The 23,074-nt window shown below is 49.6% G+C and overlaps 4 protein-coding genes across 4 annotated transcripts; 2 read left to right on the forward strand and 2 right to left on the reverse strand.

Moving 5' to 3' along the window:
- Window positions 1–601: 601 nt before the first annotated feature.
- EV420DRAFT_1651819 (uncharacterized protein) lies at window positions 602–1,472 on the forward strand (the record flags this gene model as incomplete). Its single annotated transcript, XM_060478589.1, has 3 exons — window positions 602–644; window positions 696–827; window positions 883–1,472. 3 exons carry the CDS (start codon window positions 602–604, stop codon window positions 1,470–1,472), a joined length of 765 nt encoding a protein of 254 aa, XP_060322661.1.
- A 16,687-nt stretch (window positions 1,473–18,159) lies between these two features.
- On the reverse strand, window positions 18,160–19,358 carry EV420DRAFT_1651823 (uncharacterized protein; the record flags this gene model as incomplete). The annotated part of the gene is made up of 5 exons (XM_060478590.1): window positions 18,160–18,674; window positions 18,731–18,814; window positions 18,873–19,047; window positions 19,112–19,178; window positions 19,240–19,358. The coding sequence occupies 5 exons, from the start codon at window positions 19,356–19,358 to the stop codon at window positions 18,160–18,162; spliced, it is 960 nt and encodes a 319-aa protein (XP_060322662.1).
- A 1,235-nt stretch (window positions 19,359–20,593) lies between these two features.
- EV420DRAFT_1316914 (uncharacterized protein) lies at window positions 20,594–22,130 on the reverse strand (the record flags this gene model as incomplete). Its single annotated transcript, XM_060468697.1, has 3 exons — window positions 22,042–22,130; window positions 21,910–21,995; window positions 20,594–21,854 (listed from the first exon to the last, which is right to left on the reverse strand). The coding sequence occupies exon 3, from the start codon at window positions 21,830–21,832 to the stop codon at window positions 20,594–20,596; it is 1,239 nt and encodes a 412-aa protein (XP_060322663.1). The 5' UTR covers window positions 21,833–21,854; window positions 21,910–21,995; window positions 22,042–22,130.
- A 51-nt stretch (window positions 22,131–22,181) lies between these two features.
- Window positions 22,182–22,598, forward strand: EV420DRAFT_1486997 (uncharacterized protein; the record flags this gene model as incomplete). Its single annotated transcript, XM_060470468.1, has 1 exon — window positions 22,182–22,598. The coding sequence occupies one exon, from the start codon at window positions 22,182–22,184 to the stop codon at window positions 22,596–22,598; it is 417 nt and encodes a 138-aa protein (XP_060322664.1).
- Window positions 22,599–23,074: the final 476 nt, after the last annotated feature.

Consider the following 23,074-nt stretch of genomic DNA (forward strand, 5'->3'; position numbering starts at 1 on the left):
ACTCTCATTACCCGCTGCTGTCAAACAAGAATGATAACGACGACATGACTTCAAGCCACGTTTACCTCTGATACTTCTCACTGGGCTCCACTGGCGGAAGTCTCATGAGCCTGAAGAAAGTTCACCAACACTTTGCATTCAAATCGCAGCATTTGCAGGATGAACACCACTGAAACAGCGATGTGGCTTCGAACTACGTTTACCTCTGATACTTCTCACTGTGCTCCACTGGCAGAAGTTTCACTAGTGTGAAGAAACTCCACCAAGACTGCATTCCATTCCAGCAGATGGCAGATTGGGTTGGTGGCAAAAGTGAGATTTATCCAACTTGACGTTCTTGGACTGGAGTTGAATTGGTTGCTGTAGTAACACGGAAACGCGGAGTCGAAAGACAGGACATGCCTCCAACATCGAGCCACGCCATTAGCTTGTCATAGTCCACCCAAGCTACTACCAGTGTACGTTCTAAGTCAGTATTCCATCACCCGCACTGTTCGCTGTTCGCTGCACCCGCTATTTCTTTATCTACCCACTACAGCCTGGGTAAGCTCTAGTAGTTCTTGCACCTCTACTGTGTATCCCTTTGTACAGGGAACAGACAATGCAGGATAGTGGAGGTTGGATCATTCCTCACCGCTCAGCAGGTTTGTCGTCTCTTGTATTTTGGACAATCTTGACTTGATGTATTCCTAAAGATGCGGCTCGTCAATCACCCGTGGCGCTCGACCAACCCCTATCTTTTGCATCGTTAGAAAAATCGCTGGTGCATGATGGAATCTCCTGGTCTAGGACGTCTAATATCCGAGCTGCGATGACTGACATTGATGGTGAGTTGGTCATTATCATCATCATAACTCACTAGTACCTGACACGGGCATACAGAAAGGGATGTGACGATGACAGATGCAACCGAATTCAAATGCCCAAACACTGTATCGCCTATACTTCCAGTTGTCGATCCGGTGTATCACCCAGGCAGCAGTCCATCGACTGGAGAGCTGTCTGCCGCCTCGGCAGATGGCCAGGTGCCCCATTCTTGGACTGCTCCCACAAGCTCCAATAGCCAACGACCATCCCCAAATATTTGGCAAATATTTGGCAGTACCCCACCACCGCTGTGGGTACATCTCGGATGCCCATCATACCACCCCTCTCCCAGATCCTGGTTCATAGTCCCAGCTATGGGTTGTATCCCCAAACAAGAACTCATCGCCAACCGCTGTACCAGGCCCAGAGACCTTCCCCATGCCCCACCTCGACCATCTCAATACCGTCCTCCATTCCGTATCATGTCTATCAGCCTGCACTCGCTTATCCATCTCAAACTTTCAATCCGTTCCTTCGAACTCATTACTCATATGTCACTGGCCAGGCAACATTGTGTGATCCACATGGCTGGTGCCAGCATCGCAATTACAACATTCCTCTGCTGGATGGGATTGGTAAAACCTTCGCGTCGGGAGCGGGCTTGACTGCTGCTGAGTTGCAGCTATTTTTGGCAGAATGCGCACAATGTCATAAGTGGTATGATTCGAGACGTTGCGGTGAACACAAGAGATTCTGTAATGTGTATTATGTAGCCCGTCCATGAATGCAACTTTCAATGTTTACCTATCCTGCGGGCTTCATATAGATATTTTGCTACATTGCCAGGATGCGACTTAGTATTGAACAATGCTCTCACATGTACTTTGGCAAGCTGATTGGGACACTTAAAAAATTGTGATACAAGATTGGAGATACAAGATACAGCAAGAATAACATTGCCCAGGGATGGATGGGTATAAGCTACAAGATATAACAAAAAAAAGTGGACACAAAGCTACAAGATATATCAAAAAAGCGTGACCCAAAAAATCATCAAAAGTATTGTTGTTTAAGGGTATTGAACACCAAGGAAAGGTAGGATAGGTACGAGTATGAGTATGGGAGTTCGCTACTGAGGGTGGGCAAACGAAGCGGTCAAGTGAAGGACACAGTGTCGCCTGATGGCGACGGTGGGGGTACCCAAGGCATCCAAGATGATAGGGTATACGCATATGCATCACTATTGATGTATCCAAATGGATATTGGACGATGGTGAGTATGAGCAAAGGGCCATAAATCGAATACAAGGGCAGTGTTGAAGCCCACTCCAATGCTGCAAGCAGAAGCTGGTGTAGCAATCAGGTCATTCCAAACAACAGACGAGAACAAGGATCTCACGGACCTGTCATTTTCAGGCAAAGACAGCCCTGCGCTCCCTGGGACTGATGAACCCCTCACTTGTGTTGCCATGCACCCAAAAAATCCAGTATGACGCAAACTGATTGAACCACATTCTCATATACCCAGGCTCAAAGATGTCACGGATTCAAGCCTCCATGTAGTCAGGAGCAAACCGGAAAAGGTTGGTAAGTTCACAAGCGGTAAGACACTGGGAGTGAAGTGGACTGAGTATAGTGAAAGGGTCCTGTGGATGGCATACTCACCAGTGGTAGTGTACTCATGCTGGCAGAGGTAAAGGGTCAATGGCAAAAAAAAGTCACATCACGCTTAATGCTTAATGTGCTCGGCATTTACTGATTTCATGCAATTCATGCCGTTTAGAAGATAGTGGCCACTGTGTATTGGGTACTGCTTTGGAGACAGAATATCCACTACGCTAATCTGTCCTGTGGTTCGGTATCTCTGCTAGACCCTTGGACCATTCAATAACCTTGAGATGTACCTGCACCTGGAGGAGAACTTAATGAGACGTCTTATTGGGTATCCCAGTGGAAGCAGCGATGATGAGCCTCCAGGCTCTGTACGCTCAGAATTCGCAGATTTTACCAGATATTTAATTTCCCAGCCACCACACAAACCTACTATTTCAATCCCGGCAATATTGCTTAATGCCGCCACTTATCCTTCCCCACTTGCACCCCACATCAATTACGTGCCTCTTTCATTAATTCTGCCAGGCACCTGATTGTCGATCTCACGGATTTAGAATCCCATCTGATTGCCTAGCACAGCCGCAATTCCGCAGCACAGCCACAATTCCGCAGCTCAAATAGCAATTCCGTGGCATTAGCTCTAATGCCATGACCTTTCCTCAGTCTTTACTAAGGCTGTTATACTGCCAAGATATTGCCACAAGCATCTACTTCAGTACACTTGCTTCAATGTACTTTGCCGCAGCAACACAGCAGCTCAAAATTCCGGAGATCGGTGGCATTCTTGCTAATCACTTCATCTATATGTGGAAAAGCCATATGGGTGCTGTTACTTTCGAACCACAGTACACCGTAAAACTGTGTGGGTGCTGTTACTTTAGAACTCTGGGAGCACGCGTTTTGTATCATTTCTTACTAATCTATGTACTACAGACTTACTAAGGACTCGCTTCAAGTATTCTAAATTTATTCTGGACTCGTAGTATAAAAGCTAGTATACATCACAGAAAATAAGAAGTTGCTGGACAGAAGTTACTGGACACTAGCCATCATCCATGTTATCGACCACCATTATCGCTTGTACTCGCTAGGAGATAGACAATAACAACACAGTCACTCCAAGTTATACTCTCTGTCATGGCTTTTCTTCTAACGGTATTGGTGTATGCTCATATTGTGCCAATACACGGAATTCGGTGTCCACAACTCACTTTTATCTTTTAATCCGCCAGCATCATTTCACTTTCACCAGCCAGGATCATTTTCATCAGTTTTCACCTTCTACGTCGCCATCGTTTTACCCAGTTCAGTTCAGGATCGTTACGTCCCCATGTGGACTCAGATTAGGATCATTATTGCCGCCAGCAGCATCTGTCACGGAATTTCGGTCAACAGCTTCAGTATAGGATCATCAGTCACGGTATTTGGTATCTTGCCGTCAGTTTCAGTATAGGATAGTCTCCGTGTAGACTCAGGATTAGTATCAGTTTCGTTTTGCCATCATTAACCTCAGTATAGTTTCAGTTTCAGTCCAGCCCAGTCCCAGCCATCGTTTTGCCGTCACTAGTTCCCCCTCATATCATCGCCAGCTCATCTTATCTTCGTTTCACTGCCAGTTTCTCGTTTCTTGACTACAGTCTTCGTTTATTGCCGTCACGGTATTTGTTATCTTGCCAACGGTATTTCTCTTTGACGGCATTTTCTCTAATTCCGTCAACATCGCCCACGGCTTTTACTAGTTAAATTGCCGTCACTTCGTTCACGGTTTGCTGGTATTCCCAGTTATACCGGATTCTGTTCCTTCTCGACTATCGAGACCCTTCCCGGCTTACAGCCAACGTTTTCTAGTACTCGATCGTTAAGGGTACTACTTCGCTGACTGAAAAGTCGCAGTGTATACTTGCGTTCTTGAGGAATTCATCGCACGGAGGTGCACCGAAACACTCGCACAACAACAAAGCCTTTATTGCCGCTACGCGCCATTTGCCGTGAACTCCTCTAGAGTTTTGGTTTTTGCCGTTGCCATGGAAGTTTAGGCTCATCAGCGACTCACCTTTTTTGAATCAAACCTGACCACTTGAAGGCCCTCCAGTGATGATGCTCGTGATAAAGCTACATATGTTTGTCCTAGAGAAAACAAACATGAACATCACAAGAGGTGAAGTGATGAAACTTGTCAATAAAACCTGACCTTTCTCAAAGACTTTTCGCAGATCCACTTTAATTTGATGGATCGTTTGGCCCTGGCTCTTGTGAATAGACATTGCCCACGCTAGAATGAGAGGTCTGTTAGGAAGGGTAGTCAGCCATGGTCGTAAGCCTATACCAAACAATGTACACTGACATTTGAACCCGCCTAGCCAATAACTTCCCTTCCTGGTCATCGATTCAGAATTCGTCACACTTGATCAGAACAGCTTCTGTCCGGCTTTGGTCATCGGACTTGGCACCTTTGACTGTGTAATGAAATAAAACCAGAGGATAACGTGCATCCTCATAACACATCTTTTCGGGTGGGGTCTCAATGAGAATGGCGTGTCCTGCATGTAAACGGACATTTCGTAGGTACGTTCCTGGCTTGCTCGATGTGGAGTCATTAGATTCGACCTCTGAAGATACTTGCCAAGGTCGATACAATCCGATAATGGTACCAACAAGCCCATTGACCAGCACATCATCTACGTTTTTGATGAGCATGACCTGAGCTCCAAACTTCAACAGCAAACGTGGTTCAGCAAGAACACCACCCTCCAGAAGCTCGCGACTGGGTCCTGAGTCCGTCGCGATGTAACGGTATTCCTGTGAATGCAGGTCATTGAGGCGCTGCAGATTAGCCTTGCTTATGTCCTTTTGGAGCTGAAACAACTCAGTGGGTATAATGGTAGCGCGACCTTGGATGCTTGGCATGGAGGGGTCTGAGAGGCCTATTTCCAGAGGAGGGAGGGGCCTGGAGAGTGATGTGAAGAGCTGCAGGGCTTCAGCAGTAGGAGTCCCTACTCTCAGGGATTCGAGGGCTTGTATAAATGCTGTTACGAGAACATTAGACCAAGTATACTGAATTCAAAATTGCACGAACCAGGATCTTTTTGCCTGAACACTTGCCGAAGATTGATAGAATGATGAATGGTGTGGCGCCATGCAAAAGATTCAAAGGCAAAGTTGGGAGTGTCTCCTCGTGGGGTTACTGGAGGAAGCTGAAAAAAGTCTCCCGTTATGACAACCTGCAAAATAATATGAGTTGAGCATTAGAGGAATACTGTTTGACCTATATGTGACAAACCTGCAGGCCTCCAAAGGGTTTGGAAGATCAGCAAAGCTTTTGAGCAATGTCACTAGCCAGCTCAAAGAGCTCTGAGCTGACCATAGATACTGTGAGGATAAGCGCATAAATAAAGAGAGTTGGAGTATGAAAGAACAGTATGCACCTTCATCAATGACAAGAACATGTGCTAGACGCCAATGTTGCAAAGCAGTCTGACTGTGGCGTATGTGCTTGAGGGCTGTGTCAAGGTCGCGCATTGAAGGAGAGATGGCTCCCCAGGCATGCAACGTGATGCCTGGATTGGATTTAGATAAACCAACAAGCCATGGAGGGTCGACGAAAAACCACCATGCACCACCTATGTTCGATGCTGCCATACCTGTACTAGCAGTAACCACCACGGCTCCAGGTTCTTTGGAATACTTGCGACGTAGACCTCTAATAACAGCACCTAGAAGGAGAGACTTTCCCATGCCTAATAGAAGTGTCATATATTTGTCAATATTAAGACATGTAACATGAAGGTACCTGCTGCCCCCGTGAAGAATACATTACCGCCACCTATGCAAAGCTGTAAAACATGGGCTTGTTCTTCATTGAGGAGCACGTGGGACATCGAATGAACATTATTAGTGGTTGTATGCATGGAGACCTGGTGGGGGAAGAACTGTTCCAAGGTATGAGGAGGTTTGGTTATAGGACCTGCATGCCGTGACTTGTCCTGACGAGTGGGAGCCATTTTAGGATCTTACAGATACGAACATGATTTTATCACCTTTTTATAAGTTATGGCCAGTAATTCAGTTCGGCTTGTTCTACAGGAATCCAGGAGAGCCCGGTTGAGATCCAAGAAAGCGTGGAGAGACGGAGAAGTGTAAAATGTGTCAGATAGTCACCTAGGAAGTTTGGAAGCAGATAAGCTAAGTATATGGTCAGGCAGGAATTCTAGGATGGATTACATACTTTATCTCTTAAAGCAATGCAACCCTGCATACTAAAAGTACTGGAAGATGCGTACAAAAAATTGAACTAACCATTCCCATATAAGCTTGGAGAGAGGAGGATGAGATGCTTCCAATATCTGATAACTCATGTCAGGGAAGCTCCACGGGTGCTCTCATGGATAAGAGGACATCACTGCAAGGAGGAGCTGCAACAAGAGAGTCATAGTCTTCATTTGTTTCTTTGTTTTTGTTTCAGGATGAGCGATCACGTGCTGTTTTAAGTGATGTTTTGATTTCCTGACTGGGAAGGTTTCTGACAGTGCCGATAAAACATAATTTGAATGGCTGGAGGGGGCTGCACATCTAAGATCTAAACTTCCTATTCACCAGTGGCAAAAAGATACCTTTATAAAAGCAGCTCACACATCATTATTTGCGACTCAAGACAAATGGTCTATGTTGGAAACAATGAACGCGTGTAAGTGATCAATTCACTTGTTTTCGTACTAATGGTAAGTTGTAGTAGTAGGTAGTATTAGTTGTAAAGAAATGATGCTAAGGTAAGCAGAGTGTCCAAGATCATCCAAGATCAGCCAACTACCAAGTCATCGTACAATGAGAATAGAATAGAATAAAGAACTCGATGACAATGTTCAAAAATGCAAGACGCAAAAAAAAACAAGAAATGAAAGGCAAGATGCAAGAATGAGATCAGAGGCAAGAAAGTGATTAGAGGCAAGATGGTATAAGATAAGATCACAAGACAAAAGACAAGACAAAAAAAGGAAAAGATATAATAACGTGGAGATGTGTGTATGAAAATAATCCTGCATAAAGTGTTCAAGTGAAGAAATGACAAGAAAGACGCTCAAGGCTCAAGCTCAAGTGCGAGATAGAAAGGGATGGTAGAGAAAGGGAAGAAACCTAATCTTCAATATCGACAATGGGGCAAATATGCTTACCTGTGCCACATAGCTCTGAGAAGAATAAGAATTGGCAACGATAACACTGTGCTGTCATAGCCATGAACTGCTCCAAAGTGATACCTTCGCCACTCAAAAAAAGTTCCAACGTAGTGTCAGCTAAACGTCAGACTTTCTTGGTGTGGGCACAGCGCGACTTGTGACATTTCGTAAAAGGCTCTGTAATGACAATTCAGTCAGAATAAAAACCCACTGCTGAACTGGGTAGGTACATATGAAGAAGTAATGATGGCAGCTCTGAGGGCTTTTCTTGCTTCTCATCAACATCATCCAAAGTCAGATCGATCAGTTTGTCGTCTCCAAGTACTTTGGTGTTGTGGCCGCCATTAGATGTGGATGTAGAAGCCTTGGAGGGAGTAGGAGGGACAAAAGATGTCTCTTCTTTAACCAACTCGTGCTCCTGCTGGTGAACCAAATGTCACAAAGGAAGAGCTTTATACCAAGGTCGAGGTGTGTCGTCATCGGTGTCCAGCCCGGCAGGAGAATGCTGAGTAAATAGGTTGGGTCTATGCGCTGATGATGAGGATCAGTTATTTGTATACTAGGCACTAGGAAAAATATACAAAGCTCACCTGTAAGCTCATCGGTTTGGAAGGGATCATCAACACCATCATTGTTATTGGCATCGTCATCATCATCGTCATCTATCTGACATTGCTTGCCTTTTGCCTTTTCCGAAAGCTTGCTTCAATTGGCTAACTCCTGTTGCCTCCTAGGGGACTCTTCAGGTGAGAAGACAAAAGGATAAGGTGCGGGTTGCCGTTTAGTGGGTTTTGTCAATGGGGTGGCTTTCAGTTTCTGGGGGCTGCTTTTTGCTCTCCTTGAATGAACACTGGAAGAATGCACTGATTGCAGTGTGAAATGCGATGCCAAGGGTGTTGCTACATTTGAGGCATAAGACAAGGGCATGGATGGATGCTGAGCAAGTTCAGTTGGAACAGGAGAACCTGGTTCCAACGATGGCACCGATGCAGGTGAATGTGTGGGTGTGGTACTATCTTGGATAGTTAGAACAGGAGACGGCTTCATGCGCTTGAGAGTCACTGAAAGGGGATCAGTCAGAGTGTAGATGATGGCGGATTGGTAATAAATGACATACATGAAAGTTCGTTGACCAATTTCCTTTTCAGAGGTGTGCTGTGCACGATGTTACGGTTTATTCATTTCTTTTCTTTATTCTTTTCTTTTTTCTTTTCTTACGCATTTACGCTTACGCTATGTTGCTGCGGGACTGCGGTTCTGATCGGATGTTCTCGCAGTACTATTCTTAGTCTGTACCAACGTGTATTTAAGTAGAGCCTTAGCTGGATTGAACCCCAGCTTCGGCTAAGGTTTATTCTACCTAACATCGAAACTCCGTTCTTCTGACTAAGTGTCCCATTCACTTTCGTCGCCTTTGACCTGTTAGTGCATCGACTACCGAAGTGCGAGTAGCGATCCTAGCACGATCTAAGTCGATTAGAGTTAGTGGCTAACATTTAGCCGAAGCTCGCTCTACGTTGCTCAGCGTCACTTCCGAGAAAGAGCGCTGCCCAACTCGTTCTGAGAAAATTACCTCGCTTGACCAGAGAGGTCATCGCTTGCGTTCGTGTGGACAACCCGGTGCTTGTCAGCGCATAGCGAGTGGACCAACGGAAGAGCACTCACCTTCAATATTCATCCGATACACTACTTCGTCGCTCTAGCCTTGTGGCTAATACCCCCTCGGCTACTTCTTCTGTTGTTAGTAACCCGGTTGATTGTTGAATCAATCCTCTACGACGACCTACTCCTTGCAGTCTTTTTGACTGTATACTTAACCTTTCTCCTAATCGCGCTCGGAATACCGGCAGTGCTGCTAGCAAGTTTGCTGGTCGCCCTGTACTCGTTATATCCCCGCCTCGTTTAGGAACAACGTATCCCAACACGAAACCTTTCGTACTCGCCCTCCAGCTTGCATCGCTATTGACAATCATCTTGTTGATAGTAACAAGCTTCCCTGATTCCAACGAGTGTGAGATCTTGTTAATGAACGGTTCTAATTACGAAACCGACCTTAGCCTGATCATCGCGCTCCTCATCGTTCTCACCATTCTTGCGGTATACCAGCTTGCATGGTCAATCGTCGACTTACGCAGAGGATAGATCCCTATACGGATGCCTTGGTCCGACGCCATTCCTGCAATCTTCGTAACTTTTATCGCCTTTTTCTTGTCCATTTCTTTGTACTACACACTCCGCTGCTGTCGACAACAGAGAAGGGTTCGACCTCAGCTTCCCTTCCACTACGTGCCCAGCCAACCCGCATACCCCCCGCAGGTGATAGATATCCCCGCGGCTTCGCAGCAGACACTACCAGTTCCAGAAACCCCCAGGCCAGAGCTACACTCTCTTTATGGAGAGTCCCTCTACAGATCGTCGCGACCCAGCTCGCGATCCTCAGAGTCGAGCACCGACTCCTACAGAAGCGCTACCGACGAGTCAACCGACTCCGTCGACATCACCGATACCGGGGGCATACTCCTCGACAGAGGAGACTCGCCCTTACCAGGCCTCTTCGATCAGCCTTCAGTCGAAGGCGAGTCAAGCCCCGACAGAAGCCGAGGACAAGGCACCAGGCATCTGGTCACGGGCGAAGAAAGCCCTGACACCGAGTACGAAGGGGACGAGCTCACCGAGTGGGAAAGAACCCGCCTCGACGACCTCCTCGACGACATCTACCCGAATACGGAGGAGGATGCAACCTATACCGGAGACAACTGGTCCGGAAGGTCGTCCACAAAGTGGGTTGAAGCCCAGTGGGGAGACTCCGACATCGGAGCAGAGCGCCGAAGGTATATACAGAGGCAAAAGGACGACTACGACGCCGATTCAGGAGAGCTTGGCCTCGGAGCCTCCGCAGCTTCCACCAGTACAACTTACCCACAGTCTCTTCCAAGGGCCTGGCCAACCAATAGAGGCCCTCCAGTCGGCTGGCATCCCAGCACCAGCTGGGTCTATGCCGACAACAGGGAAGAGACTCCTGTGGCCAGAGTCGCGACCGGAAGAGAGCCCGACCCGATCCCTGAAAGGTCCGAGGCACCAACGCCCCCTTCCCCCGTCCCCTCGATCGAGCCGACGAGTGGGGAGCTTTGGAGCGAGTTCCCAGATCTCGACGCCGAGGAACTTGGGACAGTTACCGCCGCCGAGCGCCTCGCCGGAGTCTCCGACTGGGAACCGTCTGTCGCGTCGAGAGCCTTCGCCGACCCAGTCCCTCTCGCACAGCGTCCGTGGCCGCTCCTCTATCACACGTACGTCGAGTCCCTCGGACTCCCTCGAAATGTCCGGGAGTCCCCAGAGGTTCAGGCCCGAATGGACCGAGGCCGAGCGCATGATGCACGCATCCGACGTGCCGAGGAGGACGCCCTCTACGGGCCCAGTGGATTCTGGGACTTACCCGTCGAGCCCGACGCCACTCCCGCCGAAATCGACAACAGGATACGAGCCGCTGCCGTTCGCTACACCGGATACGCCCGGAGGGCCGGAGCAGATCTCGAGGCCCGAGCTCGAGCCTGGAGAGTATATCAGGAGGAGATCTCCAACGAGGACTCAGACATCGGCCGGTGGAGGAGAAACAAAGAGCTCGACCGACTCGCCCGAGAGAGGAAGGACGCGAAGGATGCCGAGTCGGCCTCCAAACCAAGCCCTCGAACCGACGGTAATGGCGGCGGTGAGGCAGGTCCTTCTTCAGGGCCCAGTGCCTAGGCCAGGCATATTCGAACTATTACCATGGCACGGACTATATGAGATTATGATGGAAGACATGGAGAAAGACCCGCAGTGGCTCTTCTCCGAAGCAGGGGAGGATTACCGTCACGCCAAGGGTATGGGTGACGTGTACCTAATGAAGAATACCCTCGAAGTAGAAACATGGCACCGAGCGGCCATGGTCTGGAATTTAGTTAACCCGGGGGCTGCTCAACCCCAGTGCGAGCCCTACCGTCGGCCGCAACCCATGCCCCCGCCTGCTGACATGGAAGGATTCTTCCCAGAAGGATTCTTCGGAGGAGCAGGAGGGGATGACGATGATATGGACGACCCAGACGCTGGGCCGTCCACGCGAGACAAAGGAAAGGGGTCTACGGTACCCCCGTTTCCACCACAACCGCTGCAACGCCCGGACCCCGCGGGGTATCCGCCCCCGGGGGAGAATCGAAACTTACGGTCGGTATCGCGACCGCCTAAACCGCCGGTACCGCCGCACGTACCATCCCCCCCTGATCCAATTCCTCCCTGGCAACTCGCGCCGGGGGCCGTCAACAATCCCTGGAATGACGTCAAACCCAAGTTAGTAACTCAGCCCGAGTACTTCACTGGGGTTTCCTCGGATATCACGCGCTTCCTACACCACTGCGAAGTCTACTTCGCGGTGTTCCCCATGTATTACTCCATGAACGACCAGGGGCACAACCCCTATCGCATCACGTTCGCTCAAGGGTACCTACGAGGGGACGCGCAGCAATGGTGGGTCGACCAGTACTACCGATACCGGGACCCGCAAGGTCATTGGAGGTTCCCCACATGGGCGGAATTCTCCGAAGATCTCAGGCGCGAATTCCGCGAAGTAGCGGAGTTGACCATATGGAAGGCCGAATGGAAGAAGATTCGACAGTCGGACTTCAAGTCCGCAGTCGAGTTCTTCGCCAAGTTCGAACGGCTGGCCCATAAGTGCGAAGAATTCGGAGACGAAAAACAGATGTTTGAAGCGGTCGAAGCGGCGATAAGGCCAACGGTGCGGAATACGGTTATGCATGGGGACAACGAACGCCCCACAACCTACGCACAATGGAAGGCGCGAGTCCTAAGGATCGACGCCAACTATAGGTACGGAGTAGCCCAAGGACTGGGCAGTAAGTCCTCCTCGAACCAAGGTGGTTCGGGTCGAGGCAATCAATCGAAAGGAAGCGGGTCGGGTGCCGGAGGCGATAAGAAGGACGCCACGGGAACCACGTACGGTGGAGCAGGGCAGCCAATGGAAATCGACAAGCTGCGGTCCGACAAGCGGTGCTTTAAGTGTGGGAACACGGGGTGGAGCCCCAAGCACAAATGCCCTGACGACAAGTCCAAGTGGCTTCCCGTCAAACTCCCACCTCGCAAAAAGCCCAACGTCGCCCGCCTCCGTCAATTGCTCGCTGAAGCCGAGAAAGAAGAGCTAGGGAAGGAAACGAAGATCGAGGAGGTCAAGGACGATAAGTCGTCAAAAGACCAGCCGGCGTCGAAATAAGCGATTCGACGGCGTCGGCAAAGGACTTAGTTTCATCTGGTACGCATCCCTGTAATATTAGTCGGACTTATACTACGTATGTAGGTACTCCGTTTGAACAATATCAAAACATTTTCGCCGCGTTACCAGTAGAAGAAACTAAGGAATCGGAATCGCAAGAACAAGGCGGCGTAGGAGGGGATTACCGCCTCCTGGCGCGGTCTGCACTTGGAACTGAACCCCTAGGGGCTGTCCGAGCTCAGGAACCCCCGGCCGACCGCACAGGGAAAGCCCCTCGAGGGCAGAGCCCCCTAGGTCGTGTCTCGACTGCACCCTTGACAAAGGGAGGTCAGCCCGGAGAGGGAGAAAGGTCGTCAGCCCAACCTGCTGGGCCTGCGTCTTCGCCCGAGGAAGCGTCTGTTCCAGTAGGAAGCGTCGGAAAAGCAGCTGAGGCCGGGAACTCGAGGGACCACCTGCCCCTAGTAGCCAAGGGACACCCGACGGCAAAAAGTGCGGACCCCCCGAGGGAGCCAATATGTGTGCCCCCGCGAAGGGCAACCCGAAGTACCGCCGGGTCTAGGAAGAGCAGTAAGTCTAGGACAACTGTGGAGGTTACAACGCCGAGCACAAGCGCCCGAGGCCAGGGCCGAAGAAAGGGCAGAGCGCCCTCCTCCACCACCTCGAATATCAAAGGCGCCCAAGTGCCGCCTCTGGACCTTTCTCGTCCAGGTGACCAAATGCCACTTCGAGGGAAGAACCCACCGGTCCGACTGGAGGAAGTAGAAGATGAAGAGGCCTACCTTCGGTCCGACATACCAGTCGTCACCCCTAGGAGACCATCGTCCCCCGCCGTGTCTCTCACCGCGAATGCCAACGACAAGAAGGTGTTCGCGGCGATGTATTACGAGCCCCATGGTATCCTGTGGACCCGGCGGGCCTTACGGATTGCTCGAGGAGATGCAGCAGCTCGCGCCGTCCTAAACGGATGGATACACCCTCGTCGACGTGAAGAGGTCACTGACCAGTTGTGTCGTCAGCTAGAAGAACAGACGGAGACCGCCGCTCAGGCTAGGGAAAAGTGGCAGTGGATGGAGGATCTGCAGAAGCCCCCCATGTACATACGGGGGAGAAAAGGACGTAACGTATCAATAAAGGTGCAGTTGGAAACGCTGGATACGAGAGAGACTCATGCGGTAAGCGCCCTAGTGGACAGTGGCGCTACCGGAAGTTCAATCGACCGGGCCTGGGCGCAAGCCCGTGACCTCAACCTAAAGAAAGCGGCGCGACCCGTCCCGGTTTACAATGCCGACGGCACCCGTAACAAAGGAGGGGATATTACCGAATATGCCGAGGTACGGCTACGCATAGGGGACCACGTGGAACGGATCGAACTAGCCGTAGTCGATCTAGGCTCCACCCCCCTGTTCCTCGGGCATGATTGGCTACAACGCCATAATCCACTCATTGACTGGGACACCGGGGCAGTCACCTTGGCCCGGTGTACCTGCCGGAAAATTCCGTTCTCTCTTCCTGATACCGACCCTTCCGCGCGATGGGATGAGTATGAAGAAGGAGATACCATCCTGGTAATAGACTTCGAAGAGGCCTTTCATGTACGGGCCATGGGAACACGGGCCAACGAATTGGCCGCCCAGGCTAACGCCAAGAAGGACGTCAAGTCATTCGAGGACATAGTGCCCGAAGAATATCGAGACTTCAAAGATATCTTCGATAAGGAAAACTTTGACGAACTTCCCCCACGCAAACCCTGGGACCACGCCATCGAGCTCATTCCCAACGCTAACGCCAATCTCGACTGCAAGGTCTACCCCCTCAACCCGGCGGAGCAGGAGGAGTTAGACAAATTTTTGGACGAAAACCTGACCACCGGGCGCATTCAGGCCTCGAAATCTCCGATGGCCTCTCCCTTCTTCTTCGTTAAAAAGAAGGATGGGAAGTTGCGACCTGTCCAGGATTACCGAAAACTTAATGAGATGACTATCAAGAACCGTTATCCATTACCGCTCATCGGGGAACTCATGGACCGGCTGAAAAAGGCCAAATACTTTACCAAACTGGATGTCCGGTGGGGCTACAATAATGTACGAATCAAAAAGGGGGATGAATGGAAGGCCGCTTTCCGAACTAACCGCGGCCTCTACGAGCCCCTCGTCATGTTCTTCGGGCTCACCAATTCTCCGGCTACCTTCCAGTGGATGATGAACGACATCTTCAAGGATCTCATCACCGCGGGGGAGGTATCCGTATATCTGGATGACATCCTCATCGCTTCTAAAACCAAGGCGGAGCACAAGAGGATTGTACGGAAGGTCCTCCAGATCTTACGAGAAAATAACTTGTTCCTCAAAGCGGAGAAGTGCGAATTCGAAGTAGAGGAAACCGAGTATTTGGGAGTAATCATCAGTGAGGGAAAGATTCGCATGGATCCCGTCAAAATCGCGGGCCTCTTGGATTGGCCGGTCCCTCGTAGGAAGCAAGAGTTGCAGTCCTTCCTCGGGTTCTGTAACTTTTATAGACGGTTCATTCGTGACTATAGCAAGCATGTCCGACCACTGACGATGCTTACCGGAAAGCAGGAGTGGGCGTGGGGGGAGGCCCAGCAGAAAGCATTCGAGAAACTTAAAGAGCTATTCCGGGAGGACGTGGTATTAGCCATACCCCTCGATCAAGGACGATTCCGAGTAGAGGCAGACTCCAGCGAGGGGGCGATAGGAGCCGTACTTTCGCAATGGCAGAATGAGAAGTGGCGACCAGTCGCGTTCTTGTCCAAGGCGCTTTCCGTTACAGAGCGCAATTACGAGATCTACGACAAGGAATTGCTCGCCATTATGATCGCCCTTGAAGAATGGCGCCAATATCTCATGGGAGCCCGGGAAGATTTCGAGATTTGGACGGATCATTCCAACCTCCAGTACTTCCGCAAACCCCAGAAACTCAACCGACGACAAGCCCGTTGGGTGACTGAGTTGGCGGAATACCAGTTCAGTTTGCACCATAAACCCGGGGCTCAAAATCGCAAAGCCGACCTCTTGTCAAGAAGGGCGGATCACGACCAGGGGAAGGAGGACAATCGGGATGTAGTGGTCCTTAAAGCGGAACACTTTAGGGCCCTGATAATGCCAACCACGGAGGACTTACACGAGAGGATCAAGGCGGCTACACATGATTCTCGCCACTGGGACAGAGGCATTTCGGACTCCCTCAACCATGAAAAGGGGATCTCCCAGGAACAAGAAATGTTATGGTATGACGGACGAATCTACGTTCCCGTCAACCGGGAACTTCGGGGGCAAATCATCGCCCTCAAGCATGATCACGTCACCGCCGGCCATCCAGGCATCGAAAAGACCAAAGAGTTGGTACTCCGCGACTACTGGTGGCCCCGCATGCGAAGAGACGTGGAGACGTATGTGAAAGGCTGCGAGGTCTGCCAACGTACCAAGGCCGACCGCCGTCCGAAGAAGGCTCCCCTTCATCCAAACGAGACACCGACACGACCCTGGACGCACATTTCAGTCGATATGATCACTAAACTTCCGACTTCCAAGGGATTCGACTCTATCCTCGTCATCGTGGACCGCTTTTCTAAAGCCATTATCCCCATTCCTTGCACTGAAGAACTTACCTCTCTCGGATTCGCCAAAATCTTAAGGGATTATGTTTATGTGCCCTACGGCGTAATGCCCGAGAAAGTAATCTCGGACCGAGGATCGGTATTCGTGTCCAAATTTATGAAGGAGTTCTATCGACTGCTTCATGTCGAGGGAAATCCCTCGACCGCGTATCACCCACAAACCGACGGGCAAACGGAGAGGGTTAACCAGGAGATTGAGAAGTACTTGAAGATGTTCGTAAACGACAGGCAAGACGATTGGAGTGAATGGCTACCGCTGGCGGCCTTCACTCACAATAATCGCCAACACTCGGCGACGGGGTACTCCCCCTATCGAGTTATCTTTGGAAGGGATGGAGAAGTCATTAAGAAGCCTCAGCGAGCCACAAGCGTCCCAGCGGCGGGAAAGCTCGCGGAAGAAATAGAAAAGGCACAAAGCGAAGCAAAAAGTCATTGGAGAAGGCGGCCGAATCCATGAAGAAGGCCTATGACAAACGCAAGGACGCCGCCGTGGAATACCAGGTCGGAGACAAGGTCTGGCTCGACGCGACTAATCTTCACCTCCCAAGACCAACCAAGAAACTCGGGGACCGTCGAGTCGGACCCTTCGCTATTATCGCAAAAAAAGGGGCCTCCGCCTACGAGTTGAAATTGCCGGTGAAGTGGAAAATTCACAACCGCTTCAACGAGTCACTACTAACACCCTATGTGGCCCCCGCCTTTCCCAATCAACCACGACCTGAACGACCACCCCCAGAGCTTATCGAAGATGAAGAAGAATACGAGATCGAAGAGATCGTGGAACAGCGGGACAAGGTCATCGGCCGTGGACGCACCCGTCGCACCATAACCGAGTACCTAGTTAAGTGGAAGGGTTACCCGAGGGAGGAGAACTCCTGGGTCAAACGTTCGGACATGGCCAATGCGGAGGAGCTAGTAAACGAATATGAGGCGCATCTCCAAAGGATTCATTGGGAGATTAACAAGTATGGACGAACGGTGGGAAAAGAGGACAAAATACCACCGAACGCGAAAACACCCTACCATGACCCAGATACCCCATGCGTCACGGACGTCGAAACGGTTTACTCCTCCGAATGCACAAACCCGAGACACTCCCACGCACAATCTTCAGTAGCGATGCGGGAAGTAACCACGGAGGAGGCAGAAGGAATACCCATCGTCAAAGAAACACAAGACGATGAAGACTCTAACCTAGAACTCGAAAACCTACAAAGAGTACACGAGAACTGGGACTTCGACTCCGACGATGACGAAGATGACGATACTTGGTCCTTTTACAGCCAATCCGCACAGAGTGGGGAGACTCAGGATTCATTCGGGACGAACGAATCTTAAAGGGGGGGTAATGTTACGGTTTATTCATTTCTTTTCTTTATTCTTTTCTTTTTTCTTTTCTTACGCATTTACGCTTACGCTATGTTGCTGCGGGACTGCGGTTCTGATCGGATGTTCTCGCAGTACTATTCTTAGTCTGTACCAACGTGTATTTAAGTAGAGCCTTAGCTGGATTGAACCCCAGCTTCGGCTAAGGTTTATTCTACCTAACATCGAAACTCCGTTCTTCTGACTAAGTGTCCCATTCACTTTCGTCGCCTTTGACCTGTTAGTGCATCGACTACCGAAGTGCGAGTAGCGATCCTAGCACGATCTAAGTCGATTAGAGTTAGTGGCTAACACACGAGTACTGAGTAATTGCTATCGGGATTTTGGGAATAGGCTGGAGTCGAAGGAAGAAGCTCATCCTTAGCTTGACTGGAGGTGGCCTCATCCAAATAGAGTGGAGAATTGCGTACATTGGGCTGTGCAGGAGAGGAATACAATGCAGAGGCAGAGATGGTAGGACCGTGAAAAGTAGGCGAGCCTTGTCCTCGTGAATTCTGACTCTGCCGTGCCAAAGGTGAAGGAGTATGTGTGGCAATCGGTGGGATAGAGGGGGATGCATGTGTCTGAGTCTGAGTCTGAGTCGATGCCAAAGGATGAGTCTGAAGGGAAGTGTGGCGCTTAGAATCTGGTGGTGATTGTCGTTGGGAAGTACTGTTGGGTGATGGGTTCTGTGATGGAGGAAGGGATGAGAGGGCACTTAGAGCGTCGTCATCATCGTCACCAGCATCAGACCAGTCCTGATCAAGTCCAGGCACAAGGGACATAGCAGAGCCATCTGTAAGTACATAGTGGTCGAGTGGATCTGTGGATTGGTGAATGAATATCACATTTGATCTATAGATTGAAAAAAATGTGTACCTAGAGCCAGTGGCCAACATGAAACGCCAACACTATGCATAAGGAAATTGGGCGGCCCATTGGAAAAAATTTTGAAGAGTGGTACTGACACTCAGTCAGAGAAGAGTACATGGCTGAGTTCAATAAAAAAAGGAAGACATACCCCACCACCCACAGCCATCATGTTTACCGTTAGGACATACCAAAGCATATTTCCCAACATTTCTGGGAAGGGACCCAGCACCACAGCGAATGACTTGCAACAGGACATACTCCTCAGGTCTACCTTGACGAGGTCCACAGATGCATGATCCGAGCTGGATATTGGTATGAAGTTTCTACCATTATGTTCATTGTTAGCCAAAGAGCGCTTGACACAGGCAGCGACTAATAATGACTAACCATATGTCCATTGAGTTTTCGCACAGGAACTGGGAGCAAGACGCCTTTTTTGTTTTTGGTGGCTGGGCTATAAGACGCAATGAGAGTAATGAGAGGAGAGAAGAGAAACGGCCAGAAGAAAAACATACTAAGGAGCTGCAATGATAGTATGTCGGTGAGGGTCATAGGTGCATAATGTGCCATAGTTGATAATGTTGCTAACAGCCGTTGAACGAAAGTTGATTTCTTCAAGACCAGGTGCCGACATGTTAGACAAGAGCAGTTAAGTCTGAGTGTTAGGTAGGATATGGGTTATCATTGGTGACGACTATGGGGGTGGTTTATATAGAAAGCAAGGAGGATATTTCCCTCTCCCAAATGTAAATTCCAAAATGCTGAGGTGGTGGGTATTTCGGGTGGGTGGACGGACTGAGACTGATACAGGTCGAGTCAAGAAGTCGTCCTTATGACACATTTCCTGCGAAAATCGAGTTGGATGATGTTAGACAGAAGTTACGTGCGGATGGATGTTCAGAGGAAAGAGATGGTCCAACAGATTCTCTTTTCACTGGATGAATGGTAACCAGTGGCAATGTGTAGCAAGATCTTTCTGGTCTGCATGAAATGAATAGCGCCAAGATGATTATCTGAGATCGTTGATGACGTTGGTAGAGGCAGGCAGGTGGTGGTAGCGGATATGAACGGTCGATAGAATCTCTGGTCTGAGCATATCAGAGTTTCAGACACATTATGAATGAGGATGGAGGTTACATGCCTTGATAAGGTATCGCAAACCAGCGCAAACCAGCAGTAATCAAAGGCGGACTAGGCCCTTCCGCTTGACTACCCAACAAGCTGAGACAAGTTGTGCCAGCGGATTCTGGTAGATGCCGCGTAGAAGTTTTGAAGAAAAAGTTTGTGTGGCATTAATTGAGACAGACTATCGTTGAAAAGAAGTTGGACCCCGGAATTGGATTGGCACTGTGGAAGTGCTGATAGATATCAACTAGACATACTGGTATATGTCTGAAGGATGTACATGAAAAGCCATAGTGCTTATGAGATAAGGGTGCAGATAGAAAACGACAGGAGTAGCGCAGAAGGACAGAAGGAGAGGAGTATAAGAAGTGGTGCGCTGGTACAGCGGGTTTGCACACAAGTAAACAGCCACCATGTCACCATGTGTCAGCAACAAGAGCTACATAACAGACAGAAATAGTATTTGATGCGCTCTGCTCAAAGAGGGAAAGATATCCCGCCTCCGCTCGTCTGTCCCGCCTTCCAAGTCAAGAGTTTGTGGTTGTGTGGTTGTGGCCTCTACCGGGGCTTCTTCTCCGCCCGGAACGGACCGCCGGCTTCTGGGACCTGTGCCTGAAACCTAATCGGATTGGTAGCCATCGACCTTAGACTCAGACGAAAGTCCAAGAAGAACTGGCAAGTATTTACGTTACCTTCAACGATTAGGGCATTCGAGCTTAGCTCTCCACGAGTAAATAAAATAAACTAGAAACGGAAATGTCTCAGCTGAATATCTGCCCCTCCATTCCTCTCCTTCTCCCAATGTGGGTCAGGACAGTTACAGATGGAGTCGAACGTCGCCAGGTAAAATCTTTCTAGCATGTCTAGTTCTACTATGTCCGTTACAGCCTTACAATTCAACTTTCCCCCGTTACATTCTATGTCCAAAGCTCGGAGGGCCCTTGATTGCGGTATGTGCTGAAATAGAACATTATCCACCGGGTCTCTGTCTTTGTCCCCTCGGTCAAACTTGAGGTTTAGACGTTCTAGCGCTGGTGTAGCATCGAGAATGTCAATGATACCGATAGTGGAAAGGGGTAGATAATATAACTGGAGTTCCCGGATCATTGCTGAGCGAAGGCATGAGAGAATCGATGAATGACAGCCATTCCAATTTTGACCATTTAAGTCGTCTATGCACTCAATGCATAATACTCTGAGCGCTACCACATCTAGTGACTCCAAAAAGTGTCCAAAGCATGCCTCGGAGCCTAAAGTCACTCTCAACGTCAAGCTGAGACGTTGGAGCTTCGCCATTGAGATGCGTGTCGGATCGGGCCCTGAGGTGAAGGAGCACATTGCATTGAATGAACAGGTTATGAGGTTCTCGCCTTCTGATAGGATGTCAAAGATTTCATCTAGCGTAGGAAGCTCTTTCACCGCGCAATCTAGGCGGACATGTAGCTCTGAGAGCCGGCTCCATTGAATCCCTAATGAGCGCAAGGCTACACGATGTGACGGCCAAACTCCTCTCATATCAAGCGTCAGTACTTCAAGGGAATGAAGCCCAGAAGCCCGTGATTGATCTGTAAAGAGAGGGAGGACACTAGCGCCAGGTGTCACGAACCTCACTTTCTGCCACCGGGACGAGTAATGGAGCAGAGCTTTCACAACAGTCGTGCTCTGGTCCTGAAAGGCACGACACGTCGTATGGGTAGGTGGTTCATAGATAATGTTAAAGGATAATGGTTGCTCCTCAGAATACTTGAGCCAAAACTCCAGCGCTTCTAGCCGCGGCACGGCGTAACCACTGTGGAAATCAATTTCGAAGGAAGACCACAGGCTGGAGACAGAGAGAGCTAGTGCCCTCCAGGATCTGCAGACGTGTGTGAGAAGTACTGGGGCTGCGCCCCCATGTAGGCTGGGGTAGGAGTCGTCAGGGAGGCAGTGGAGAAATATGTCAATGATAAGCTCAGAAGGGAGCCGTACGACTGGATCATCCATGGGAGATTGTGCAGAGCTTGGCCTTTATAAAGTCGAGACTCAAAAAACGATAGAGAGATGATGGTTGAACAACTTACCTCTTGTAGAGAGGATTGGAGCGAAAGAATTATGGGAGTCTATAGGAGAGGAAAGTTTGTCTCGTCATTTATATCGCTACCCACAGGTATGATCGCAGGATCCTCGGATAATCGAAACTAAGCAGTGACTAGACGCCTCTTGATCCGCTACAGCCACTACCTAGATTTTCCCACTAGCACCGCTCGAAGGGAACCAGGAGGGCGTACGAGGATAGACACGCGTATATACTGCTTGTATTATCTTACCTACGAGCAAGATAACATACAAAACAATGTCCAAAACTCTGGAACCACCAGACGAGCGCGGCGATACAAGCTTCAATACGATGCCATCATCAAAAACGATGGAAGCAAAACAAATGCACATGAAGAAGTTAGAATCAGCGGCAGACGCCATAGTGAAAGACTACGGCAGAGCGGTAGAAGTAGAAGGTGCTGCTGCGAGTGCTATGTCTGATGTCGTGGCCGTGCTACGACATATGTGCAAAAATGAGATGAAACCGACAAAGACCTTAACGGTGGAACAACATCGCACCGTGGCTAATGCAGTCGACATCCTAGAAGCATGGATGGACCTTGGGGAGTACAAGGCAGCCCAAGACACGATGGCGTTTGCGAGTCTGATGAACGACAATTTTAAATCTTTGCAGGAGACATCGAATACACGCAAAACAACAGCAGAAACCTAGAACATCAATGACGAAGCCGGACAAAATAGAGATGATCAAGGCAGTGCGATTTCCACCCCGCTGGAAATCAAGGGTTAAGACCGAGACTGCGGAATCAATGGAGGAGGTAATGGCAATGGAGAGGACGGACAACAGCGATGTAAAGGCATACGGAGACGGATCAGGTATAGATGGCGGTATAGGAGCTGCAGCAGTGTTATCTCGAGGTGGGAGGAAGATGAAGACATTGAGGCTGAGGGTGGGCTCAGCAAAGAAGCACGAGGTATATGATGGTGAAGGTCTAGCACTAACCTTATGCACGGAACCACTCCGAAGTTTGACAAATGTGGGAAGTGCAACGTTCAGCATCGACAACATATCTGCTATCCAGGCAACGACTCTCTCACAACCAGCACCATCCTATCACATCTTTGATCTGTTCCACAAATATGCTTGGTATCACTGGACAAAATTCAGAGATCTCCCGAGAGGCACCG

Source organism: Desarmillaria tabescens (assembly GCF_030435595.1).
Source record: "Desarmillaria tabescens strain CCBAS 213 chromosome Unknown EV420scaffold_106, whole genome shotgun sequence".
Lineage (NCBI taxonomy): Eukaryota > Fungi > Basidiomycota > Agaricomycetes > Agaricales > Physalacriaceae > Desarmillaria > Desarmillaria tabescens.